Source organism: Lissotriton vulgaris, chromosome 1_2 (genome assembly GCF_964263255.1).
Source record: "Lissotriton vulgaris chromosome 1_2, aLisVul1.2, whole genome shotgun sequence".
NCBI classification, from domain to species: domain Eukaryota; kingdom Metazoa; phylum Chordata; class Amphibia; order Caudata; family Salamandridae; genus Lissotriton; species Lissotriton vulgaris.
The window spans coordinates 316,932,482-316,956,202 of NC_141686.1; the positions used below are offsets into that span (position 1 = coordinate 316,932,482).

General features: G+C 48.6%; 1 protein-coding gene across 1 annotated transcript in view; it reads left to right on the top strand.

Moving 5' to 3' along the window:
- Nucleotides 1-23,721, top strand: part of LOC147736607 (equilibrative nucleobase transporter 1-like) — a 569,280-nt gene that overhangs the window by 117,543 nt on the left and 428,016 nt on the right. The window contains exon 2 of the mRNA XM_086953785.1: nt 2,802-2,931. Within this exon, the coding sequence (XP_086809911.1) occupies nt 2,802-2,931 (130 nt within the window). The remainder of the gene's footprint in view (nt 1-2,801; nt 2,932-23,721) is intronic.

Genomic DNA, 23,721 nt, shown 5'->3' on the forward strand with positions numbered 1-23,721 from the left:
GTTCAAGGTTCAACAGGCCGGTAGGGCTGGGGCCAAGTCAGTTGGTGTCCTCTTGTTAGCAGCTGCATGACAGGTCTTTTTTCTTCTTTTTCTTCTTCTTGTTTCGGAATTGGGATCTGAGAAAGGAAGGTTCAGGGTGCCCCTAAATACTAAGTTTAGGGGCGTTACAGGTAGGGAAAGGTCAGGGACCAATATGTCCCTTTCCTGGGGTGAGTACACCCCCTATCCTGACACTCTCCAGTGGGAGGGGGGCAAAAGCCTAGTCCTGATTGGGTAGGGCTCTCCATCCTCAAGATGGCGGTCACCTCGCCTCCCCACCTGAGTGGTGGGGTTGGCAGAGGCTGGCACACCCCCTTTCCCCACTTAGGTTTTCCTGCCGGTCTTCCCGCCAGAGTAGGGGCCAGAACTGGTGGGGACCAGTTCATGAGTACAGCAAAGGTAGCATGCCTTTGAAGCCTCCCCTGCCCATCCTGGGGGAGTAGACCTAGCACCTCACCCCGGGATGTGCATTGTTGCAGGCCCAGGAGAGCAGGAGGCTCTCCACCTCCAGCAACATGTCTGCTGCGTGGCAGCCTAGGCAGCCTCTCAGTCCGGACACCGGTCGTGGGTTAGTTTCAGGGGGCAACTCTAAGTTGCCCTCTGCCGTGCATTTTACATAAAATACCACACTGGCATCAGTACGGGTTTTATGTGCTGAGAAGTTTGATACCAAACTTCTCAGTCTTCAGTGTAGCCATTATGGTGCTGTGGAGTTCGTAATGACAACCTCCCAGCACCATATACTCTTAATGGCATCACTGCACTTACAGTGCCCTGGAATGGCTCTGGGTACTGTAGGGGCACAGGGCTCCTGCACCTGTGCCCACACCACTGGCATAGTGCACCCAGCTAGAGGGGTTACTGAGGTATGCCAGGGCAGTGTGTTTGTGGGCATGGCACACAGGGATGTGTGCCATGTTGACTCTGTCTAGTTCTGCACCAAGACACTCAGCCTGCAAAGGCAGTGTGTGTGTGTGTGTCAGGGTACAGGGCTTCTAAGGGTGGCACAATAAGTGCTGCAGCCCTTCGGGGCCTTCTCTGGTCACAGTGCCCTGGGTACCTAGGGTACCATTTACCAGGGACTGAGATGTGGCCAGAGATGCCAATTGGGTTTAGGCTTCAATGCAGTTTTAGGGAAGGAACACAGGCCCTGGGTACCTGATTGGCAGGAACCCAGGGCACACGCAGTCAAAGTACATCAGCAATTCAGCAAAAATGGGGACATACCATGCAAGAAAGATGGCATTTTCTCATAACTTGTATCTAGCCTTTGCCTTTACCCCACAAGAGCCGCGTGTGCCAGTGCAAATTTCATAAGGTTGGGCAGGTGGTTGAGTCATTACGACATACACCTTCCTTCGAAAGCTGCGACTCCCTTGACATAAAAAAATTGCTGCACGGGGTGTTGTCATAACTATTATTGTCTTTCTTCGTATCCTTGGAAATGTCATGTTGCTGCCTGCTTTATTTGAACGGGTGTGTGTGGGTGTGTGCATGTCTTCCCAGTTTAATAATTACAGCTGGGTGTGTTTGTTCCTTCATACACTGTGTGCTGTATCATGTACGAAACTAAGAAAACCAAATAGATATTTTTAAGTGTTGTCCTAGGCTCAGAACACAACAGCCTAGGGCTTTTAATATTTAAATGATGTATACACTCGGAACTACATGTGTAAACTGTCTGCCCCGGATATAAAGCACTACGTATAATGTTTCTTTCTACAGCTTACATTCTCCAATTGCTTGCTAACTCAGAAAGCCTCTCACACTATACTCTTAAAACCCTGAAAGATCATTTGACCTTGACTCGCCCCCACTTGATTCCTCGCCTTTCTTTCTTACGAGTGGCTCTCTTCTTACCTTTGCATATCTTCTGTTTTGTGTAATAGCCTCCTCTCACGCCCTCCTGCCTCACTCCTTCTTATTGTAATTCTTCAATTAACTGACACCTCAGTTCAAAGATCACAAACTCTCCTTTTAAACTCCTATCCATACAACCTAACATTACCTAATCTCAGTCAGTCTTTCCACCTCACCGACAAATCACATTAACCCCATACTTCCCAATAAGAATCCCAACTAACTGGTATTAGTATAATCTATCACAAAGTAACTGGAGTAAATGCATGCAATATTTTCTTGAGAGCACTTGACTAATCGCAATAAACATCAATTACCACTGGATTAACCACTAATCTTGAGTTCTGGAATAGAGTGCTACTCACTGTAAAGTGCTTCAGTGACTCATCAGGGGTAGTAAGAGCTATATAGGTATTCAGTTACAACTATTCCTGTGAGCTCACTGTACAGATTTTGCTGAGAATGGCGAGTAATTACGCTGCGTGTGATAATTTTGAACATTTCACAGTAGTAACTATGGTCCAGACTGGGACCTTCTATTACCACTTTTTTCTTGAATTTGTTTCAATTATTTTCAGCAATGTGGTTTTTCTGTCTGCGTTGCCTGTTCCAGGTTAACTGAATATCCCCTCTCTCTTTCTTCCCCCTCAATGTGGCATTCTCTCTCACCTCCTTTCTACCTGCTCGTACCTTTTCTCCTTGCTTTTTGCTATTCATCTGTCTCTTACCTCTACCTCTTTCTAACTCAATACATCTCCTTCCTCTCTTCCTTTTTTCCCATCTCGTCCACTCTTTCACTTGCACCTGGTGTCTCTATCCTATCCCTGACTGCCTCTGTTTTCTGTTCTTCTATCCCATGTCCTCATCTCTTCCCGTCCACTATGGCTTTCTCCCCTCCACAGACTGCAGCGCACAAGATGAACGTTTCTCCCTGATCTTCACCATCGCCTCCTTCCTCAACAGCTTCATGACCCTGCCCAATGGCTTCATCTTTGACCACTTTGGGACGATGGTCACCAGGCTCATCAGCATGTGAGTATCTCACACTGGTTGTCACTGTCCATAATTTGCTCATCGTGGTTCGCTCCTGGGTCTTCCCCCATATCAGCCCTCCGAATTAACCAAGGTTTGTTAGCTCACAAGGGCGCTTTGTCATTCTACTTTAAAAAAACGGGATATTTTCTAAAGTACCAAAGACCGTATTTATCTACAGTTTTGAAACCAAACACACTACTGCTATAAAGGGGAGGAGATGTTCACATGATACACTGGTAATTCTGTTACTCCAAGTTTCCTCTTACTCACCTCCGTCATTAGAGGAAGATTGTAATCTGTCTCCCTGGTATGCATTCTGTTGCCCTGTGCCCTGTTGAGAAAATAAACTCCACCCTCATATTGTGGTGGGCGTGTCTAAGGGCCACCACGCCCTGTTTGCTCAAATCAGCAGTCAACCAGGAGGGACAGTGGAAAATTGTGACTTAAATGAGGAACAACAAACTCTGAGTGAAGGAGACAACAATGCAAGATGGCTTCTGATTTCTGTAGCACTGCATTGATCTAACTTACCATGCTCCTTTTCTGGCTATCTGCTCTTGGTTACAACTTTAGTGCTTCAAGAAATAACACACTTGTCATAAACAATATGCTTGAAAGCACCATGATAAACATGCTATTTATTACCATTGTCTCCCCTAACCCTGCCCACCACTTCCCTTCACCCCTCCCTCCTTCCTGGAGCTATTTAATGGAGGCTGCAGCGTGGCTACGCTGCTGGCGCGCCAAAGGCAAGCTAGTCTGTGCCCGTCCATGCCCGGACTGCTCCTAGCACCTGGAACCCTGGTACCCAGCCCACCTGCAGATACAACTCCACCATGCTCCATGCCCTGAACACTGAATGACCCAGTGAACACTACTGCCACGCTGCACTGCACTCTACTGTCGCGTTCTAATCTAGGACCCTGATCGATAATGTGACCTTATGCCCCTATACGGCTATAAATCCATTTATTCCCTATATTGGCATAACCGATCAAATGCAATATTCAGAAACTCGTCTCTGGCCTCACACGAACAGAGCCACATTTCAGAATCGCTTCCTCTGCCACTTCCTTTGCAGCCAATTAGTGCAATGACATAGCAGAAGTTACTATCTAAGATTCCTAGATTAACACGGAGTTCTTCAACAAGATAAAAACTCAGCAACCTGGGAAAGCCCCGCTTGCTATGTTTTGATTAGTAATAGAACTCTAATGAGCACTGATAGACGATCACTTCCTAGTGACATCTTTATTGACGTCTTATGTCCAAAAACTTACGTCAAGCAAGGCACCTTTCAGGTATAAATATTATCAACGTTGCCTTAAGCAAATGCTGTTTTTCGCTGATGCTGCTAGCTGCCTCAATGCCATCGCTGCTGAAGAAGCTGCTGTTATGCTGATGATACCATAGCTGCAATCGCTACTGCTATCGCTGCTAACTAGCGAACGATGGTGGGGTGAACATAGGAGCTGAACAGCCGTCCCCTGCAAGAGCCCAGCAGATGCAAGCTACCCACGGACGCTGCCCCTCCTCCTCCTCGACGCACTGAGAGAGACGCTGTCTTTTCTCCTGCAGAGAAATCCAGCTCCGGCGTTTCCAAGCCACTCTTGCGAGTGACTGGGATATCGAGTTTCCTGAAGGAGATACCAGACCTCCATCATTCTATTCCAGAGGTATGGTGTTGACTAAACCCTTAGGGAGAATTCTTGAAGCAAACCTTGGCAAAACCAACTTAACTTACAGCTACTTACTTACTCCCCTCCCAAGTATTAGGCTTAGGTCATGTACACTGGGGTAGGCGTAGTTAGAAGCACCAGTTGAGTATTTTAGCCTAATGTATATATGAATGTATATATGTTTTATTCATTTTAAACCATTGTATGGCTAAGAAACCATATCAATGCTTTTACAGTATTATTTCGCAATACTCATCTTACTGTACGTACTTTTTATAATAACAAGTCTTGCAATTGTGGCAATTCATTTCTCTTGTACGAGAAGAAAGACTGTTCAATAAATGTTACCTTTTATTGAAAACGCCCGTCTCTCTATTCTCTACATATTGTGAAAGTAATCTGCAATACAACTGACTGAGTAAAATAACTGTCTATTGTTTCACACGACTCTACAGATTGACTCTTATCTGAGGAGCAAAGTTGTCATGTTGCACGGTTGTTGGAAAACTGAATCCCTTCTTGTCTGTACCAGGGAAGCTGATCACTTCCTATTCAGAGAAGAAAGTTTCCAGTGACCTCTGAGCTAGTTGGTAACTAACCCAATTAAGTTTAGCATAGTCAGTGGAGGCCTGGAAGATCCGCACTTCTACGTCGATACTACTGTTGATGTTATTCCAATGCACAGGGCCTATTGGGAAAATAGGAACTACACTACACTACAGCAGGGTCTTTCTCCTGCACCAGATGCACCTTCTCCTGCACCAACATGACCACCGTCACACCACAAAACATTACGCCGATCGCTCATTACACCACGCCAGAAGAGACACACCGACTCCACTGCTTACTTCTCAACATATGCTTGATGTGCAAGCACGCCACCGAATTCTGGTACCTCATCGCCACCCTGCACCCAACATCATCTTCCTTACTGAGACCTGGCTGAACCCCACATCCGCCCCAGACATTGCCACAATGATCCCCAACATATATAAACTCATTCACCAGGACTGCACCAATAAGTATGAGTAGAAACTGCCATTGTCAACAAAGAGTCAATACTGTGCACCACCAACACCATAGTATCTCCAGGGAGGGCAGGGTGGGGCTTGGCTCTGTGATGCCCGGGTGGAGGAGTGGTTGCTGCACTCTAAAGTGTGCATAATGGTTTGGCCAGCCGTCTTGGTCTGGCCGAACTGTCATGTGCTTTTTGCATGTTCTCCACCCAGGCTGCAATACAGCTTGGGTGGAGAACATGCACAGTCTCACATTTCCCGTCTGAACGCCTAACCATGGTGCTCAGACCAATCGCAACACTGTATTGTAGCATTGTGATTGGCTTAGGTGAGCCTGGGTGCTTTCTAGTTGAAGAGTGACCACATGAGATACGTGGCGATCATGTAAGTGAATTTTTATTTTTCCCTCACAACTCACCCACTCCGCCACCCCCGTACCATACCGGCTGCCACTGTACAGAACTCACATGGACTGATAACTCCATCATCCACTTCAGCATCTCCAGCCGCCGCCCCAAAGACGACCAGTGCCCTCCACCGTAGGTAGAAAAACAATTCAGAGACCAGCTAGACAGACCCTTTCAACACCTCTCACTCCACTACCGCCACCAACCTTGAACAGGGAGGGAAGAAGTTCAACACCTGGATCACCAATTGGGCTGGCAGGATCATTCCTATCAAGAGCGACATCCAGAGAAAATGTTCCAAAGATGCTAGCTGGTAAACCTAAGAACTCAGAACAGCGACACAAGACAGCAAACAGATGGAGAGAAGATGGCACACCATCGGGAAACCTTCGACAGGGTAGCCTTCAAGGCCTCCCTCAACCTCTACCACCTCCTGCTGAGGCCAATAAAGACAGCCCTATCCACACACATCGAAACCAGCACCAACAACTTCAAGGAACTTTTCAAAATCATTAAGGAATTCTCCAACTCAACTGCCAGCGAAAAAAACATCACACCATTGCAGCTGTTCAACAACCTTGCCGACTTCTTCCACAACATGACCGCAACCATATATAGAAACCTCGAACCCCACCCCACACCTACGGACTTACTCAACAGATGCGCCAGTACTGCAAACAATGTGAACCACAGACTGACCACCTGCAACTTCCTTTCCACCCAGGACGCCACCTCCACCATGAAGTCCATCCACTCTGGAGCTCCCATAGACCCATGCCTGCACCAAATCTTCAAACTCAGATACCAAAGGATAGGCTAGGAACTCATCACCCTGATCAACACCTATATCACCACCTCAAGATTTATCAACACCTGGAAACACATTGAAGTCAGACCACCACTCAAAAATCCTCAGCCCACCCAAGCGAACTCAAAAACTAAAGGCCAATACGCCTGCTCCCATTCCTAATGAAGGTATTGGAAAAGATCATAAACAAGCAACTCATGACACACCTGGAGCTGAACCAGCTACTCAACAACTTCCAAACTGACTTCCACAGCAATCGCAGCACCAAAACCACCCTGATCACAGCCACCAGTGCAATCCGAACCATCCAGGACTGAGGAGAAACAGCAGCTCTGAGCCTCCTTGACCTCTTGGTAGCCTTCGAACCATATCCCACTACATACTGATTGAAACACTCCACCACATGGCCACCCTCGGAGATGCCCTCCAATGTCTCACTTCTTTCCTCACCAGTAGAACACAGAGGATCCACCTCCACCTTTCACCTCCAAACCCAAGGAGATCACCTGCGGTGTCCTGCAGGGCACTGTCCCTAGCCCCATGCTCTTCAATGCACATATGACCCTGCTAGCCAACATCATCAGATCCCACGGTCTCAACATAGTTTCCTATGCAGATGACACCCGGCTCATCCTCTCACTCACCCAGAACCCCACCACAACCAGAACCAACTTCTACAGATGCATTACAAACGGTGCAGACTGTATGAAGAACTGCCTGCAGCTGAACACAGACAAGACAGAAGTACTGATCTTTGGCAATAGCAGCAACACATGGAATGACTTGTGGTGGCCATCAAACCTTGGACCCGCACCCACTTCCTCTGACCACGCCAGACCCCTCAGAATCATAATTGACGACAAGCTCACCATGAAGCCACAGATCAGTGCCATCTCCTCCACCTGCTTCCTCACTCTGCGCATGTTACGCAAGATCCTTGAGTGGTTACCCCTGCACATGGGATGCGCAGTGACACGCCCTCATCACCAGTCGACAGAACTACGACAATGCCCTCTATGTAGGAATTGCCACACAACTTCTACAGAACCTTCAGACCTTTCAGAATGCTACAGCCAAACTCGTCCTCGGCCTTCCCTTAAGAACCGCCACCACTGCCTGAATTTCCACCAACCATAAAGAAGACTACACTTCACTTCCATTTTACTTGCCCATACTTCCCGCATCTACCGAAATAGAAGTGGAGGACCCCTTCTCCCAAATCGCAGCAAAGTTCTGGAACAGCCTCCCCATGTACCTCCGGACCATCACCTCACTTCCGAATTCCAAAGGGCCCTCAAGACCTGGCTGTTTGAATGAGCCTGTGACCTGCAAACACCTGGATACGCTTTGGGGTGATTAGCTGCGCTTTACAAATCCTAATTGATTGCGGAGTGAGTGGCATCATGACCACCAGGATTCTTCCCCTGTCATTTTAATGCACTACCATAGGCCACCTCCTCTCTCCTCCCACAGAAGTGCTTCAGATCCTGTCACTAATCGGCTGAGGAATGGGAGGCGGGGCCAGCATACTTTTAGTAGAGACTAGAGCAAGATAATTACTTCCACAAGGAAAGGAAACCGCAGGCATCAATAGAACAAAGCCTGCGCTCTACATTTTATTCTACATTGGAAGTCACATGTCTTCCCTCATTTCTCATGTTGCTCTTGTATCTGCATTCATCATCTTCAAGTTTCCTGATCTTTCATTCCTAGTTCACGTCAACGAGTTTTGATATTACCTCTCGTCCCTTCCTTAACACGTGAGGCCCTCTGCCTCTCCCCAGACCCACGGCCAGCCTATAAAAAACTCCCCCTGCCTCACCACCGCCTGTTTCTTTTTTTTTTGTCTCCTTAAGTGAGACTTAACTTCTGGTTTCCTCTCCATGGCGGTGCTGAGGAGTCTTCAAGATGCGGATCTCTGCCTCTGTGGAGCAGCGGGCGGCGGTTCTCCAGCAACGTAGTTGCCTCCTGGGTTTACTCATTATCAAGGGGAGGAGCGCTGGTGTGTGGACGCCGTGACGGAGTACGGTGGTCCATGTGCAGCTGGGGCTGTGTTTCTGGGTAACGGTCGCGGTGCAGCCGGATCGGCTGGAAGTCGGTAGGAATGGTTGTTTCCTGTTTTTTATTTATTATGATTTTAGATTATTTTCCTGATTGGATGGGGAAATCGTGGCTTGGCCTCATCGGTTTGATGCTGAGCTTCCCTGGGGCTATTTCTGGGCTGCTGTGTAGGCATGGGGTTATTTTTCTACCATGGGTCGCAAGAGTATGTTTAAGCGGAATAACATGGTGTCCTCCTCCTCCTCATTGGATGGGTCTGCAGTACCCCTTGAGAGGCCTCGGGTGCAAAGCCATGATTGGGGTGATATGCCTCTCATGTCAAGGGAGGAGGGTCAGGACCATCTCGAAAGTCCTGCAGGCTCGTCCTGGATTTCTTGTTGGTCCTTCCTGACATCAGACTGTCAGTCCTGGAGCTGAGCTGTCCCCTTCGAATGGGGAGGGGCCTTCTACCTTCTCTGGAGGAAAATATGTCTCAAGGGATGAGATGTGGGGGATGTTTTAGCTCATGCATGGGACAACTTAGGGTTTCCTCTTTTCAAGCAAGGAGAGGACGGAGGGGCCCTTTTTATCCTGTATGTGTAGTCTTCTCAATTTGGAATGCCTTTTCAGGGCCCGGTTCTACAGATGATTAGAGAATGTAGAGAGGGGACAAAGTTCAGGTCATTCGCTTTCTCCAGAAGCTATATCTGTTGGAGGGGGATGACCCCTTGCCCCAAACTGTGCGGTTGAACTCAATTCTTGCTACTCTGATCGGTAAGGTTGCCATTCAGCCAAAGGATTGTATCCAGACCGATGCCACCGACAAGAAAGTGAACTCTGGTCTTAAGAAAGCCTTTGCTGCTGAGAACATGGCCTTGAGGGCAAGCCTATTTATTTATTTTATTTTATGTGTCTTATATAGCGCCTGAATCACCCTGTACGGGGTATCTCTGCGCTGAGACTGCTTATGGCCATACCGAGGAGGACTAGAACAATTCCGTTTTCAGAAGTTTCCTGAAGGCTAAGAAATTTGTGCACTGGCGCATCTGTATGGGAAGTTGGTTCCAGTACCGGGGGCTAGATGGGAGAAAGCTTTGCCTCCCGTGCGTGCCAGTTTGACACGGGGAGTACAGAAAAGTGCTTGATGGCTAGACCTAAGGGGCCTGGCCGGTATATATCTGACCAACTTTGGGGCTAGATAGCTGGTTGTTGTGTAATGATTTGTACACCATGCAACAGATTTTGAATTTAATTCTATTTTTTATTGGGAGCCAGTGGAATTTGCGGAGAAGTAGAGCTGAGGGTGTTTTGGGAGGGGCATTGCTCACTAGGTGGGCAGCAGTGTTCTGAACTATCTGAAGTTTGTTTAGGGATTTTTCTTTAGCAGAGATCAGCAGAGCATTGCAATAATCCAGGCAACTGATAATCAGTGCCTGGATTAGAGTTTTTCGTGTTACTGATGGCAGCAAGGGAAAAACCCTTCGGAGGATGCCAAGAGTATGAAAGCAAGTCCTGACTGTGGTGTTTACGTGTTCCCTCTAACGTTCGTTTCTGATCAACTCGCACTACTAGGTTTTTCACTGTCGGCTTTGGGGGCGGGGCTGGTCCTAATTCCCCTAGCCACGAATTGGGGGACCATCTCAATTTTGCTTCTCCGAACAACATGACTTTGGATTTTTTACTGTTCAATTGGAGGAAATTATCCGTCATCCACTGTGCGATGCCTTTTATCCCTTCCGAGAAGATGTCCGGTATATGTGGGTTATATTTGTCAAAGGAGAGGAGGAGTTGCGTGTCATCGGCGTATGAGATGGGAATGAAGCCTACTTTCCTCAGTAGCCCTGCCAAGGGGGTGACATAGATATTGAACAACGTGGGGTTCAAACAAGAGCCCTGTGGAGCTCCCTTGGTGACTGAAGTGGTCTGGGAACGGTAGGAACAGAGGTTGATTGTTTGTGTCCTGTTGGTTAAGAAGTCAGTCAGCCAGCTCAAAGCTTTACCCCGGATACCTATATCCTCAAGGCATTTGAGCAGGACCTGGTGGGATATGGTGTCGAAGGCTGCAGACAGGTCGAGCAGCACCAAAAGCACTGCCCGACCACTATCCGCAGCCATTCGGATGTGATCAGTAACCTCCACCAGCGTCGACTCTGTACTGTGCTTTGGGCGAAAGCCAGACTGTGATTGGTCGAGGCGGTTAGTGGATTCAATGAACTCAGATAGATGTTTGTTTATATGTTTTTCTAGAAGTTTGCTGTATAGGGGGAGCAGAGAGAGGGGGCAGTAGTTGGTGACGTCCTCTGGTGGGACCTTCGGATTTTTTCTTATAGGAATAATCTGTGCTGCTTTCCACTCAGTTGGAAGGGTGCCTTCTTTAATAGAGCTGTTAAGTATTGAGCATATAGGCCGGGCAAGAGTGTTAAACAAAGTGGCAAAGATCTTGGCAGGTAGAGGATCTAATGGGGTCCCAGATTTGACTGTTTTTCCTTCAGTTGTAGTGAGAGCAGGGAAGACTTCTAAGGTGAGGGAATCGACTGCGGTAAGTAGGGAATCTATGTGGGGGTTTGAGTGGCGAGCGGAGACAGGTGATTTTTTGGGTATATTTTTCAATTTTCTGAGAGGTGGTTCGCGATGTTGTCGCAGAGACTTTGAGATGGAGCTTCTTCAATATTGCAAGCTCTTGGGTTGGTGAATGAGTTTAGTATCTGGAACAGAGTGCGAGAGGAGTTTTCTGCTTTATCGATCTGTTGAGCAATATGTTGTTTGCGAGCTGTTTTCAAGTTTCTATGATAAACCCGCTAATGTGCTTTTGAATCGGTTTTTATCTAGTGGGTTTGTGTGAGAGGCACTAAATACCTTCTAGTTTTTTGCAATGGCATTTCTCAGTTCTAAGGGAATTGGGAGTACCATGGGGCGTGAGTGCATTTGCAGGAGTTTGATTGGGGCTTTAAAGGCGGTAAATGGTCTATGGTGGTTAGAAGGTTGGTTGTTAGGGAAGATAATCGTTTTTCTGTGCTATCAGATTCCACATAGAGGGGTGGGATGAAAGATTCTTGAAAGCATCGTGGTGTGATTTTGTGCCACTGTCTATATTTCCTCCGTGTCGGCCTCTGATAGCGAAGTCGATCATTGAATGATCTGACCACTCCAGGGGTTTGGTGGTTTTATAGATTATATTGGGAGAATTAGTTAGAATGAAGTCTAACATATGTCCGGCCTGATGGGTAGGATCAGTATTGACTTTGCTTAAATCAAGGGAGGTAAGGTCAGTTAATAGTGTTGCGGCTTCTTTGTTTCCAGGATTTTCCCCATGCACATTAAAATCCCCCAGAAGTAAGGCGTTTTTGGTGGAAATCACATAGGGAGAGATTAGTTTCAATAGTTGGGAAGTTGGATAGGGGCCCAGGAGGCCGATATACCAGGGCACCCTTCCAGCAGAGTTGAGGATGTATGTCTGCTCTGAAGATTAGTAGCTCCATAGTGTCACTGCATTGTTGATCAATAATGGAGATTTTAATGGGGTCTTTGTATATTATTGATAGTCCTCCTCCTGCTTTGAGGGGTCTGTCTTGTCTCTGAATGGGGTAGCCCTCTGCTATGGCGATATCAGGTTTGGAGTGGGGCTTGGTCCATGCCTCGGTCAGAAACCCGATATGGGGCAGGGTGGAGGATAGCAGAACCCAGATGTCCACGGAATGTTTAGGTAGGGATCGGACGTTAGCCAAGAAACAATTCCAGTCTCTGTTAGTTTGATGGGCTAGATGCAAGGGCTCATGCAGTACCCTGTTGTCTTGTGTCGGCTTGGTGACTTGGTGGTGTGTGGCTGTGTTGATTGCCTTGGGTGGGGACCTGGTTTGCACTGTACATTGGAATCTGCAATTGCTGCAGGAGAAAGGCCGTTCTGGGATTCTGGGATGGGAGCATGTACTAGTGGGAATGCGCTAGGTTGGTGCCTGTCTCTGATGCACCTAAGTTCAACATTGGAGTAGCTCTTAGGGGTGTGTATTTTTAGGACCAATCTGGGGTATGCCTGGCAGTGGTGGTCTGCATCAGCTTTTATGATGATTGCTAGAGCGCTGACTGCCCCAGTCTGGTGTCCGCCGAAAGTGCAGACTGACTGCCTTCCAAGGTGTCTACTCCCTCCACACAAACTGAACATTCCGTGGTGGACCAGGTAGCACCTAACAATGATTTGTGAGCAGCATGTGCAGGTAAAATGAAATACCAAACCGTTTCTGTGCAAGCGATACTATTTCAAAAGTGGCGCATTTATCCTAGGTGTAGTGAATTAAAAAGCATAGGGGGAAACAAATAGGAGATTACAGTGGGAGCCCTTTACCAGGCACTCCTCGCGTTATCTGAACAGTGGTCTTGCCTGTAGAGTGGCCACAAGCGTGTCCGCTGCACATCGTGCCCTGCATCAGCTTTTATGGTGATTGCTAGAGCGCTGACTGCCCCAGTCTGGTGTCCGCCGGAAGTGCAGACTAACTGCCTACCGTTAGGTGTCTACTCCCTCCTCACAAACGGAACGTTCCGTGGTGGACCAGGGAGGCACCTAACAATGACTTGTGAGATTATTCTGCTCAGTGCTTGGTGCAGGATTTTGACAAGTTGACCATGGCGGTGCAGGATGGCTCAGTGTTCAGAGCTACTGTCCGCCATGGAACAGCAGGCTAAGCTGCTGATGGACAATTTTTCCGATATTATTCAAGCTTCGGCCATGTCCATGGGGGCCTTGGTGGCAACCCCCCATTCCTTATGGCTCAGGCTTTAGAAGACTGATCCTGGGGAGAAAGCTGCTTTGCTGAAATTTGCCTTTGAGGGTCAGACTCTCTACGAGGATCAGTTGCCGCCATGATTTCTAAGGCTTTCAAGGAGCAGAAGCATGCCTTGCCTTATGAGGGTGGTGCTTCGTCTTCTTGTAGAGCCTGGAATAAGTCCTCCAGGTCCTCCCTGAAGCGTCATGTAAGTCCAGAGGAGAAGATTCCAGCTTTGATTTTCTCCCAAGCGTGCTGCCCTACTCCTAAGGGGTCCGCCAAGAAGGGCACCTGACAATCAGTCGGGAGGGGTCTATGCCTGTAGGGGGCAGAATCAGACATTTCCTTGTCATTTGGCATCAGTATGTTTTGGATCTCTGGGTCCTGAATACTGTGGAACATGGTTACAAGATCGACTTTTGGCAGGTTTTCCCAGATACTGGTGTTTGTCTGACTCCTGTACTGGCGGCCAGTCTGCAACGGTTTTGTAGAGTATAACAGTACTGTGTGTTGCTGCTCCTGAGGCGGAAGCCGGGAGCGAAGCTCTGGGACATTTTAAAAATCTTTTTGTGTCACCTATTAACCTGTTGTTGTTTTTAAACAAAACTCATTTACTTGCCACTTACTGGGGTTGAAAGCAGCTGATTTCGAGCTGCTGGTAGACCACCAGGGACCGTTGTTTGGCGCCAGCTCCAGCGCGCTGATACCGAGGCCACGCCCACTTGCAGGCCACGCCCCCCGCTCATTCCCTTCTTAAGACGCCACCTGAAGGCGCCAGGTAACTGTGTGTTGCTGCTCCTGAGGCGGAAGCCGGGAGCGAAGCTCTGGGACATTTTAAAAATCTTTTTGTGTCACCTACTAACCTGTTGTTGTTTTTAAACAAAACTCATTTACTTGCCACTTACTGGGGTTGAAAGCAGCTGATTTCGAGCTGCTGGTAGACCACCAGGGACCGTTGTTTGGCGCCAGCTCCAGCGCGCTGATACCGAGGCCACGCCCACTTGCAGGCCACGCCCCTCCCCCCCCCCCGAAGCAGTATAAATCATGTGCATGACCAGGACGCGCAGCGGACGAGCGCAGCGGGCGCGACGAATGCGCGCCGAAGGCGCGCCTAAGGCAAGCCCGTCTGCGCCCGTCCGCGCACGTACGGGCCTAGGGCCATACCCCCTGCCTGATGGACCTACCAGGAGGGTGAGCTACTCTGGTCGAGACCTTTTGTCCCTTAGACCCACCAAAAGCCCCCAATGTAACTACCTCCATGACTCTGATGGAAGCTTCACGAGCTGTGTCATCTGCTCCCCGGCCAAATTACACCTGGCGCAAGGGCCCTGGACTCACTCCGGCCTGAAGCTAGCAATACTAAACTGCAGGTCGCTCCCCATGCATGCCCTGCTCATCAATCATCTTCTCGAGGACCATGAACTGGACATTCTGTTCTTAACAGAAACTTGGCTGACACCGCACTCTGACTCAGATGTAGTTATAGCCTTACCCCCGGGATTCCTCATCCAATCCCAACCTCGGCCCCGTGGCAGAGGAGGTGGTTTGGCTATTCTGCACCGGGAACATCTATCATGCAGAATCAGCGATGCCTACATCAAGGACTCAGAGAGCTGCCATTTTTACATCTGTGTTTCCCCAGTTACCTCACTAACAGGCATCCTGGTTTATCGCCCCCCGGGCCATTTTGGCCCATTCGCTAGTGCCCTCCTAGACTCCATATCAGCCCTAGCCCCATCTGCCTCAAACTTTACCGTGCTAGGGGACCTGAATATACATTTTGATGACCCCCTAGACACAGGGGCTGTTGACCTGATGCAAGATCTAGCAGCCTATGGTCTCCAACTAGCTAACACCGGTGCCACCCATATTAAGGGCCACCTACTAGATCCAGTCTTCTCCAATATTCAGACCCTTTCGGCCAAAAGTGTATGCCCTCTCCCTTGGACAGACCACTTCCTGGTTCCGCTCGTTTTATCTGGAGACTTCAGGAAGCCTCTTAAACCTACCACCTACACCCGAGACAGGGCTTGGTCCAGACTCCCTATCAAGGACTGGGCCAATGCTCTTGAACTATCAACCCCCTGCCCCTCCAGGAACCCGATCATAGCCGATACTAACTTCAGAAAATGGATCTCGGATTCCCTTGACTCCATCATTCCTATGAAAAACCGGGAAGACAAAAGCGGAAAGTTAGGGTCAGCCCCTTGGTACAATACAGAACTGAGAGTTCTCCGCAAATCCTGTAAAAAAGCCGAGCGACTATGGAGGAAGGACTGGCGTCACTCCGATAAAGAGGCCTATCGGAAGAATGTTAGAACCTACAAAGCAGCTTTGAAAACTGCTAAAGCCTTACACTTTGACGAAAGAATAAAGAATGCTTCCAACTCCGCCAGAGAATCCCACCTCATAGTCAAAGAACTCCTTAAGATCCCTCAGCCCCCCTCAATGTCCAACACCTCCCCGGACAGGAGCAAAAAACTCGCTACATTCTTTGACTCTAAAATTACCACTATCCTCGACTCACTTCCGCAGTCGAGTCAGCCAATATGCCGGGACCCTATCCCGTCTACTATCGGCCCCGAAAATACCCTTGGCCCGTCTCTGAAGGCTTTTAGAGCAGTCACACTGGATGACGTCGAAACGACTCTGGCCAAAATGAAAAGTGGCTCCCCCCTCGATCCCGCTCCTATGAGATTCCTCAAACAAGTTGCCCCGGTAATTGCTCCTCTTATCACAGATCTGATCAATACCTCACTGGCCCAAGGTACAGTTCCCCCTAGCTGGAAGGGAGCAGTAGTTAAAGCCCTTTTAAAGAAACCACAACTAGACCCATCAAACCTAGCGAATTATAGACCAATCTCGCTGCTCCCCGGCATTAGCAAAATTGCAGAGAAACTGGTCAATGCGCAGCTATCCCAGTTCCTAGAATCTAACCATCTGCTCCGCCAGTCCCAAACGGGGTTCCGCCCAGGCCAGGGCACAGACACCGCCCTCCTCGCTGTCATAGAGGAAGCAAGGTGCATTTTGGATTCGGGAGGATCAGTGGCAGTGATCCTCCTGGACCTCAGTGCTGCCTTTGACACGGTGGATCACCGTGTCTTGCTCCATAGGCTGGCTGAGGCGGGACTCGGGGGCACAGCGCTGGCCTGGCTGGAGTCTTTTCTTTCGGGCCGATCCTTTCAGGTCTGGGATGGCTGTTCACGATCTGACCCTCTTCCTCTGGTAAACGGGGTTCCTCAGGGCTCCTCCTTGAGCCCTACCCTTTTTAATGCCTATATGGCCCCATTGGAAGAGGTAATTGTCCCTTTTGATTTTAAGATCGTCAGCTACGCGGACGACACGCAATTGGTCGTCTCTTTATCGCACCTAGACCAACATCCAGACAGCCTTCTACACTGCCTCCAGAAGATCCATCACTGGATGTGCGAATCCTCGCTCAAGCTAAATGGGTCTAAGACAGAGGTCATGTTGATGGGGAAAAAATGGACATCCATTCCTCCATCTGTCTGGCCCGACTCCCTGGGCGAGGTTCCCACCCCAAAGAAAGAACTCAAGAGCCTAGGGGTCTGGCTTGAACCAGACCTCACCTTGAAAACACAGGCCACTAAAACCGCCGGCACCTGTTTTGGACTTATGCGGTCGGTCCGCAAGATTCTCCCCCTCCTTCCCCCCCTCTCCAGGAAGCTACTGATCCAGGGACTGGTTCTGGCCCGCCTGGACTATAGTAACGCTCTCTACCTGGGAGCCCCGGAATCTACCCTGGGAAAGTTGCAACGAACTCAAAACGCTGCCGCTCGTCTGCTGCTTGGGCTCCCCTCTAGGTCTTCTGCAAAACCTGCCCTTAAAACACTCCACTGGCTACCAGTGCGGGAGAGAATAGAGTTTAAGGCTATGTGTATCGCCCATAAGCTCATGAACGGACAAGGCCCAGCCATTCTTAAAGAAATGGTCACCCCGTATAAAGCTTTGAGATCCCTAAGGTCGGACAACGAACATCTGGCGAATGTCCCTAAGTTTAGGAGATCACGTACCGGAGGCCGTCGCTTCTCTGTTAAAGCTGCCACTCGGTGGAACCAGCTACCCCGCAGATTGCGAATGGAACCCTCATATTTGGCCTTCCGCAAACAACTTAAAACGCTGCTATTCCCCAATTAGTGAGTCCAACTCTACCCTCCCCCCTTCTGAGCCATCCTACAGTTCACAGCGCGGGGATGCCTTCGGGTCACCAGGCGCTCTACAAATCCTTAAATAATAATAAATAATAATAATAACAGGAGTGTGACCCATAAACCGCGTTTGGATTAGGGTGAACAATCTGAGTAACAAACACAATATCCCAACTGGTATTATTCAAGAAAGACAATTAAACATGTATGCGAAAGGCATTACGCGAACAGAAACGAGGAGACTCATTTGTGTGCTCATGGCATCATATAATTAGGAAGAAAAAAGGGAAAAAAGAAAATACAAATTGTACAGTTGTATCAGCACTGTACTTAAAATAACAAAACAACCCGAATTGTACTTGGTGCTCAAAATGTGCAAGTGACATAGAGGTGGCGACGCAAGTGACAATTGTGATCAGCAAGAACGGCGCAAGGTAAAAAAGTGTTACATATATACAGTGAATTAGGACACAATGTGGCTCTAAATAAATTGCAATGCGAAAGTTTTTGGTTTGCAGTAGTGATTTGGAAGAGCCACACTTGGATATGCGCCTTTTATTGAGTTGAATAGTCAACGCCGTTTCGATCCGTCTTAGTTTGGAAAATCTTTAGGACCGGGTTGAGGTACAAGGAATGGTGCTGAATGAAAAAGCGGGACTAGATATAGATGACGGAGTCCGGTAGACTATTGTGGCAAGAAGCCCTGGAAGTCTGGAGGATTCACCTCGGGGGTGTGTTTAAAGATGAGTGGAGGCAGTGAACTCCGTGGAGGTTCCATGGACGAAGCCTGTGTGTCGGAACCTAGGCTGAATGAAGCTGCATCGATCGGCTGAATGAAGCAGCATGGATCGGCTAGAATTCGCCACTGTGGGTTTCCGCGTTTGTAGAAACCTGCAGTGGCGAATTCAGCCGAGTTCGCTGCCTCCACTCATCTTCAAACAAACACCCCGCCCCCCCTACCCCCCCCCCCCCGAGGTGAATCCTCCATATATTCGGGGGCGAAGTATGTCTTTCTGCCAGGTGTGCTCGTAAGGTGGTGAGCCTACTGTTGCTGACCTATTTTTTGTTATGCTGTTCATGCAGGATGGGGCTCACTTGGGTTTGTCGGTGACTTCGCTGTGGGATCAGTGGGTGGCCGATAAAGCGGTTAGAGGTTCCTGGCACAATTTACAGGATGATGGAAGCCTTATGCCTCGGTTTTTTTTTCAGTGTCGTCTCTTTTTAACCTTTTTCTTTGGCCTGTTTGTTCCTTTCCCTGTTGGAATTTACAGTTGGCCTCATTTTAGACCCCTTGAGGGGCTGGAGTTGAAGCTCTTGACTTTCAAGGCTTTTTTCTTGGTCGCCATCACTTTGACTAGAAGGTTGGGTGAGTTGGGGGCCTTGTCCTGTAAGTATTCGTTCTGCAAGATCTTTTCGGACTGGGTGGTGCTTGTGATTGGTCCATCTTTTGTCCCTAAGGTTAATTCGGCTTTTCATCTCACAGGGTGATTTTGCCTGAGTTTTGTCCTGATACTTCCTCGGCTGAGGACTGTCGTTTGCACTGTTTGGATGTGAGGAGGGCTTTGTTGTGGTATTTGCATGTGGTGGAGTCTTTTCCGAAAGGGGGACACACTTTGTTTGTGAATTTTGGTCTGGCTATGAAAGATGAGAAGCCGTCCACCGCTATTTTGAGTCATTGGATTCGGTCTCAGTTCCTTTTGGCTTACGAGGTGAAAGGGGTAGATCCTCAGGTGGGGGTGCAGGGGCGCTCTATGCCCAGTATGGCGGCTACCATGGCTGAATATCAGGGTACCTTTGTTGTGGAAATCTGTAAGATGGTGACTTGGTCTTCCCCTCCAACTTTTGGCCGCCACTATCGGATTGCTGGTCTGGAACGTTTGGATAATGTCCTGGCCAGCATGGTCTTATCCTCTATGAAGAAATAGGAGTTCGAGGCATATGAGCTGCAGATTGTACACTGTGCATAGATCGCCACCTAGTGTTGTGCCCGGATGTTTGCAGTTTGTTGTTGTCCTAAAAAGTTCTTTGGAAGTCACAGGATAGGTGACTCCTCCTTTGGACCACATTGCGCATAGGCATCGGCTCCATCCCCAGATTGTTTTTTTCCGCCATCGAGCTCGGATGCGTTTCCTGCGTTCCGGTTAGGAACCGAATTTCCTTCGGCGCGCAATCCTCACCCAGTTCGACGGTATTGTTTTGATCGCGCTCCACATCGACGCGATTCTTTACCTTCGAAGTCTTCGATTCCGGTCGTCAACGAAGGCCTTTGGGCCTACCTAGGCCTTAATCTGGCTCATTGAAAGGACCCCATTCAAGAAGTGTCCTCGATGTGGGTCGAAGTTTCCCCAAACCAACCTACATGAGGTGTGCAACCTTTGCCTCTCACCGGAGTATGAGGCCAAAGACTGTTCCGCTTGTGCCTCCTTCCGCTCCAAGAAGACGATCCAGGACCGACGAGGTCAAAGAACAATGGCTCACTCGTCAGCTTCGATACCAGACGACATCTTCGAAGAGGGTGTCGACGTGCCAGAACACCAGCACGCCGAAGAGTACCAGCTCCTCAGACGCCGAAGACTCTGACGTCGAGGAAGTCACTCCAGCTCAACGGGCCACAAGTATGATCGTCGACCCCAACCTATCCTGCACACCCTCTAAAAAGGCTTTGGGCACACAGTCACCTTCGGGCCCTGGTGCACACAGAGAGACTGCTTCCAACGCCCGCCTTCGGGCCCGGCAAAGAAGCCCATTAAGCCTTCAGGCAGCTCGGGCTCGAGCCAGCCTATTCACGGTGCCGATCCTACACCGAAGAAAAAGCCATCTTCGTCAACCACGCCGACCGTTGCTCCTACACTGAAGCACATGGCACCGAAGACAGGCAGCGGCTCATCGATGCCGAAACCGCATTCGGAGCCAACTAAAAAACAGCCTAAAGCTCTAGATTCACACGCTTTGGAACCGAAAAAAAACCGGAACCGAAAAAACAGGTTCCGGTAAAGGACACTTCAAAAGTGCACACTTCTAAACCGAAATCAGCTATCGACTTGGTAGCGAAAATACCCACGGAGCTGACAACCTCGACACCGAAGGATCTGCCCTGTTCAGAGGAACTTTTCACACCTGATCCTAACCAAAAAACTCTTGTCAAGGATCCTAAGACTGGTCAATTGACTCTCCGTTCCAAAAAGAGACCACTTGATGCGCCAGCACCTCCTCCTCCTCCTCCAAAGAAGAGAGACATTGCAACCTCTCCATTAAGGGTGCTTTCTCCTCCACCTCCCCACACTGTTTCCCCTCCTACACCTACTCCACCTCACCATTCACCTACACCATCCCTTAATCCACAAGATGCTGGAGTGTGTCATATAGAACTGTTGGTGAATGAGTGGATGTGTATATAGTTGGTTGAATTACTGAATTAGTTGTTGTAACTGGTATGGGTATCTCCATTTTTTTGAAAATATTAGTTTCTATTTTTGAATGTGTTTCAAGGGTTACATTACACTGAAAGGAGGTCTGTCACTCTGTCACAAGGATGGTGTCATCAGTGATGTCATGGGTGATGTCACTGACCATGTCATGAGTGATGTAATATGTGACATCATCAGCAGTGCATTGCAGGCGCGCAAGTTATAGTGAGTCCAACTAACTATAACGTGGGAATTTCAATGGTTTTATGTCAGTAAAATTTCCAGGTAACTATAAATGGTGTGAAACCTATGGTTTTTTCAGTGAATTTCATAGGTTTTTTAAATGCTAATTTCTAACTATAACTGGTGTGGAACCTATGGTTTTTTCAGTGAATTTCATAGGTTTTTTAAATGCTAATTCCTAACTATAACATGTGTGAAACCTATGGTTTTTTCAGTGAATATATATATATATATATATATATATATATATATATATATATATATATATATATATATATATATATATATTATATAAAAAATTTCGATGGCAAAATGAAACCCCTCATTTTGTTCCTTTTCAAATTAAATGTATTAAGTGATACCACTTTATTCCAATCAAGATGCCTTCAGGTGTGCCATACTTTTGTCATAAGTAAGGCTGTTAGCCTTCTAGTTGTTCTTTAGAACACTCTGGGACATTCTGTCATTGGGCTATAGTTGGGCTACATCTGGCTGATATTTGGGCTCTTTTGTCTCTGGTACCATCTTGGGAGACTGCATATCAGAATTTTTTTAATGAAATATAAGAGGATTTGAGAAGTCACTCAAAATGTGCCCTATTTTTTCTTTCTTCAGCACTAATCATAATTTCTATGGCAAAATGAACCCCCTCATTTTGTTCCTTTGCAAATTAAATGTTTTAAGTGTTAACACTTTATTCCAATCAAGATGACTTCAGGTGTGCCATACTTTTGTCATAAGTAAGACTGTTAGCGCTCTAGTTGTTCTTTAGAACACTCTGGGACATTCTGCCATTGGGCTATAGTTGGGCTACATCTGGCTGATATTTGGGCTACATTTGTTTTTTTGTTGTCTCTGGTGGCCATCTTTGGGCTACATTGGGCTACATTTGGGCTCTAACATATATATAGCCCAATATATATTTTTTCAAAGTTAATTTTCGTAAAAACCACTGGAGCATATGTTCGAGGCATGTGGGCTGCTGAATTCATATCTGTGCATAGATCGCCGCCTAGTGTTTGGTCCGGATGATTGCACATTGTTGTCCTGGAAGAGTCTTCGAAGTATCACGAGATAGGTGGCTCCTCCCCTGGACTACAGTGCGCATGGGCATCGACTCCATCCCCAGATTGTTTTTTTCCGCCATTGGGTTCGGATGTGCTCCGGTTCCCTCTGTCGGAATCGATAGTTGTTTAACTTTCCTTACTTGAGACCAAAAGGTCTTTAGGATCTCGCGTCGGTATTGTTATCGGTCGGGTTGGTTATTCATCGGCTCCGATCAACTGCTGCCCTTCCGCGTGCTGTCGGCGCGGACGGGCCTACACGACGCTCCAGACTACTTCAACATGGAACGAAGTCCGTTTAAGAGGTGCCCAGTGTGTGCCTCAAAGTACCCGCACATCGACGTGCACCCTGTGTGCAACAAGTGCTTGTCGCCGGACCACGACGAGGCCAAGTGTATGGCCTGCTCCAAGTTCCGGTCGAAGAAGACTCTCAAGCTACGCCGGGCCGCAAGACTGCAGGCCCAGAGTTCGGCACCCCCACCAGCAAACATCTTTGAAGAGGATGTTGAAGACGACACCGTCCTAAATGTTTCGGACTCTAACCCGGCGTCGGAGGGCGAAGAAGACTACGATGCGGGAGACGAAGAGTTCAAAGAAGTCATCGAGGAGGTAGGGGACGACGACGGGGCCATTGCCACCGTGGAGGATAGCTCAGAGGAGGAGCATCCTCAGACTGACTCCGGGGTCAATCCCCATCATAAGGCCCAGGTCGAGGGATCGCCTTCGGGCCTTACCCAAGACCTTAATACTCGTCCCACGGCTCCGCCTCCTGGCCCGGCCACGGACATTAGTGATGCGCCACAAGAGCCATGCCAAAATGGCCGATCCGAAGACCACGGTGCCGAAGCCTAAGGCTAAGACCCCCGACGCGGCGGCGTCGACGCCGAAGCTGGTCGACGCTCTAAAGAGTTGCGTCGTCGCCAAGAAGGTCGATGACCATAAGAAGGCCCCGAAGAAGCGTCAGGACGACCCCAAGCCTATGACTGCACCAATCCCAGTCGATAAGGCGAAGGCAGGTGCCGCGTCGGCTCCGAAGACGGCTGCGTTGGTCGCCGACCCAAATCCGGACTCGGAGGACTCGCTCGAGCCGATCCGGCCCTCCCCATCCCTCACCAAGAAGGTCTCGGAGTCCCTGCAGCGGATTCGGGAGGAAGCCGCGGCGACCGAGCCAAAGGACGCTGTGCCGCACAAGCCTCC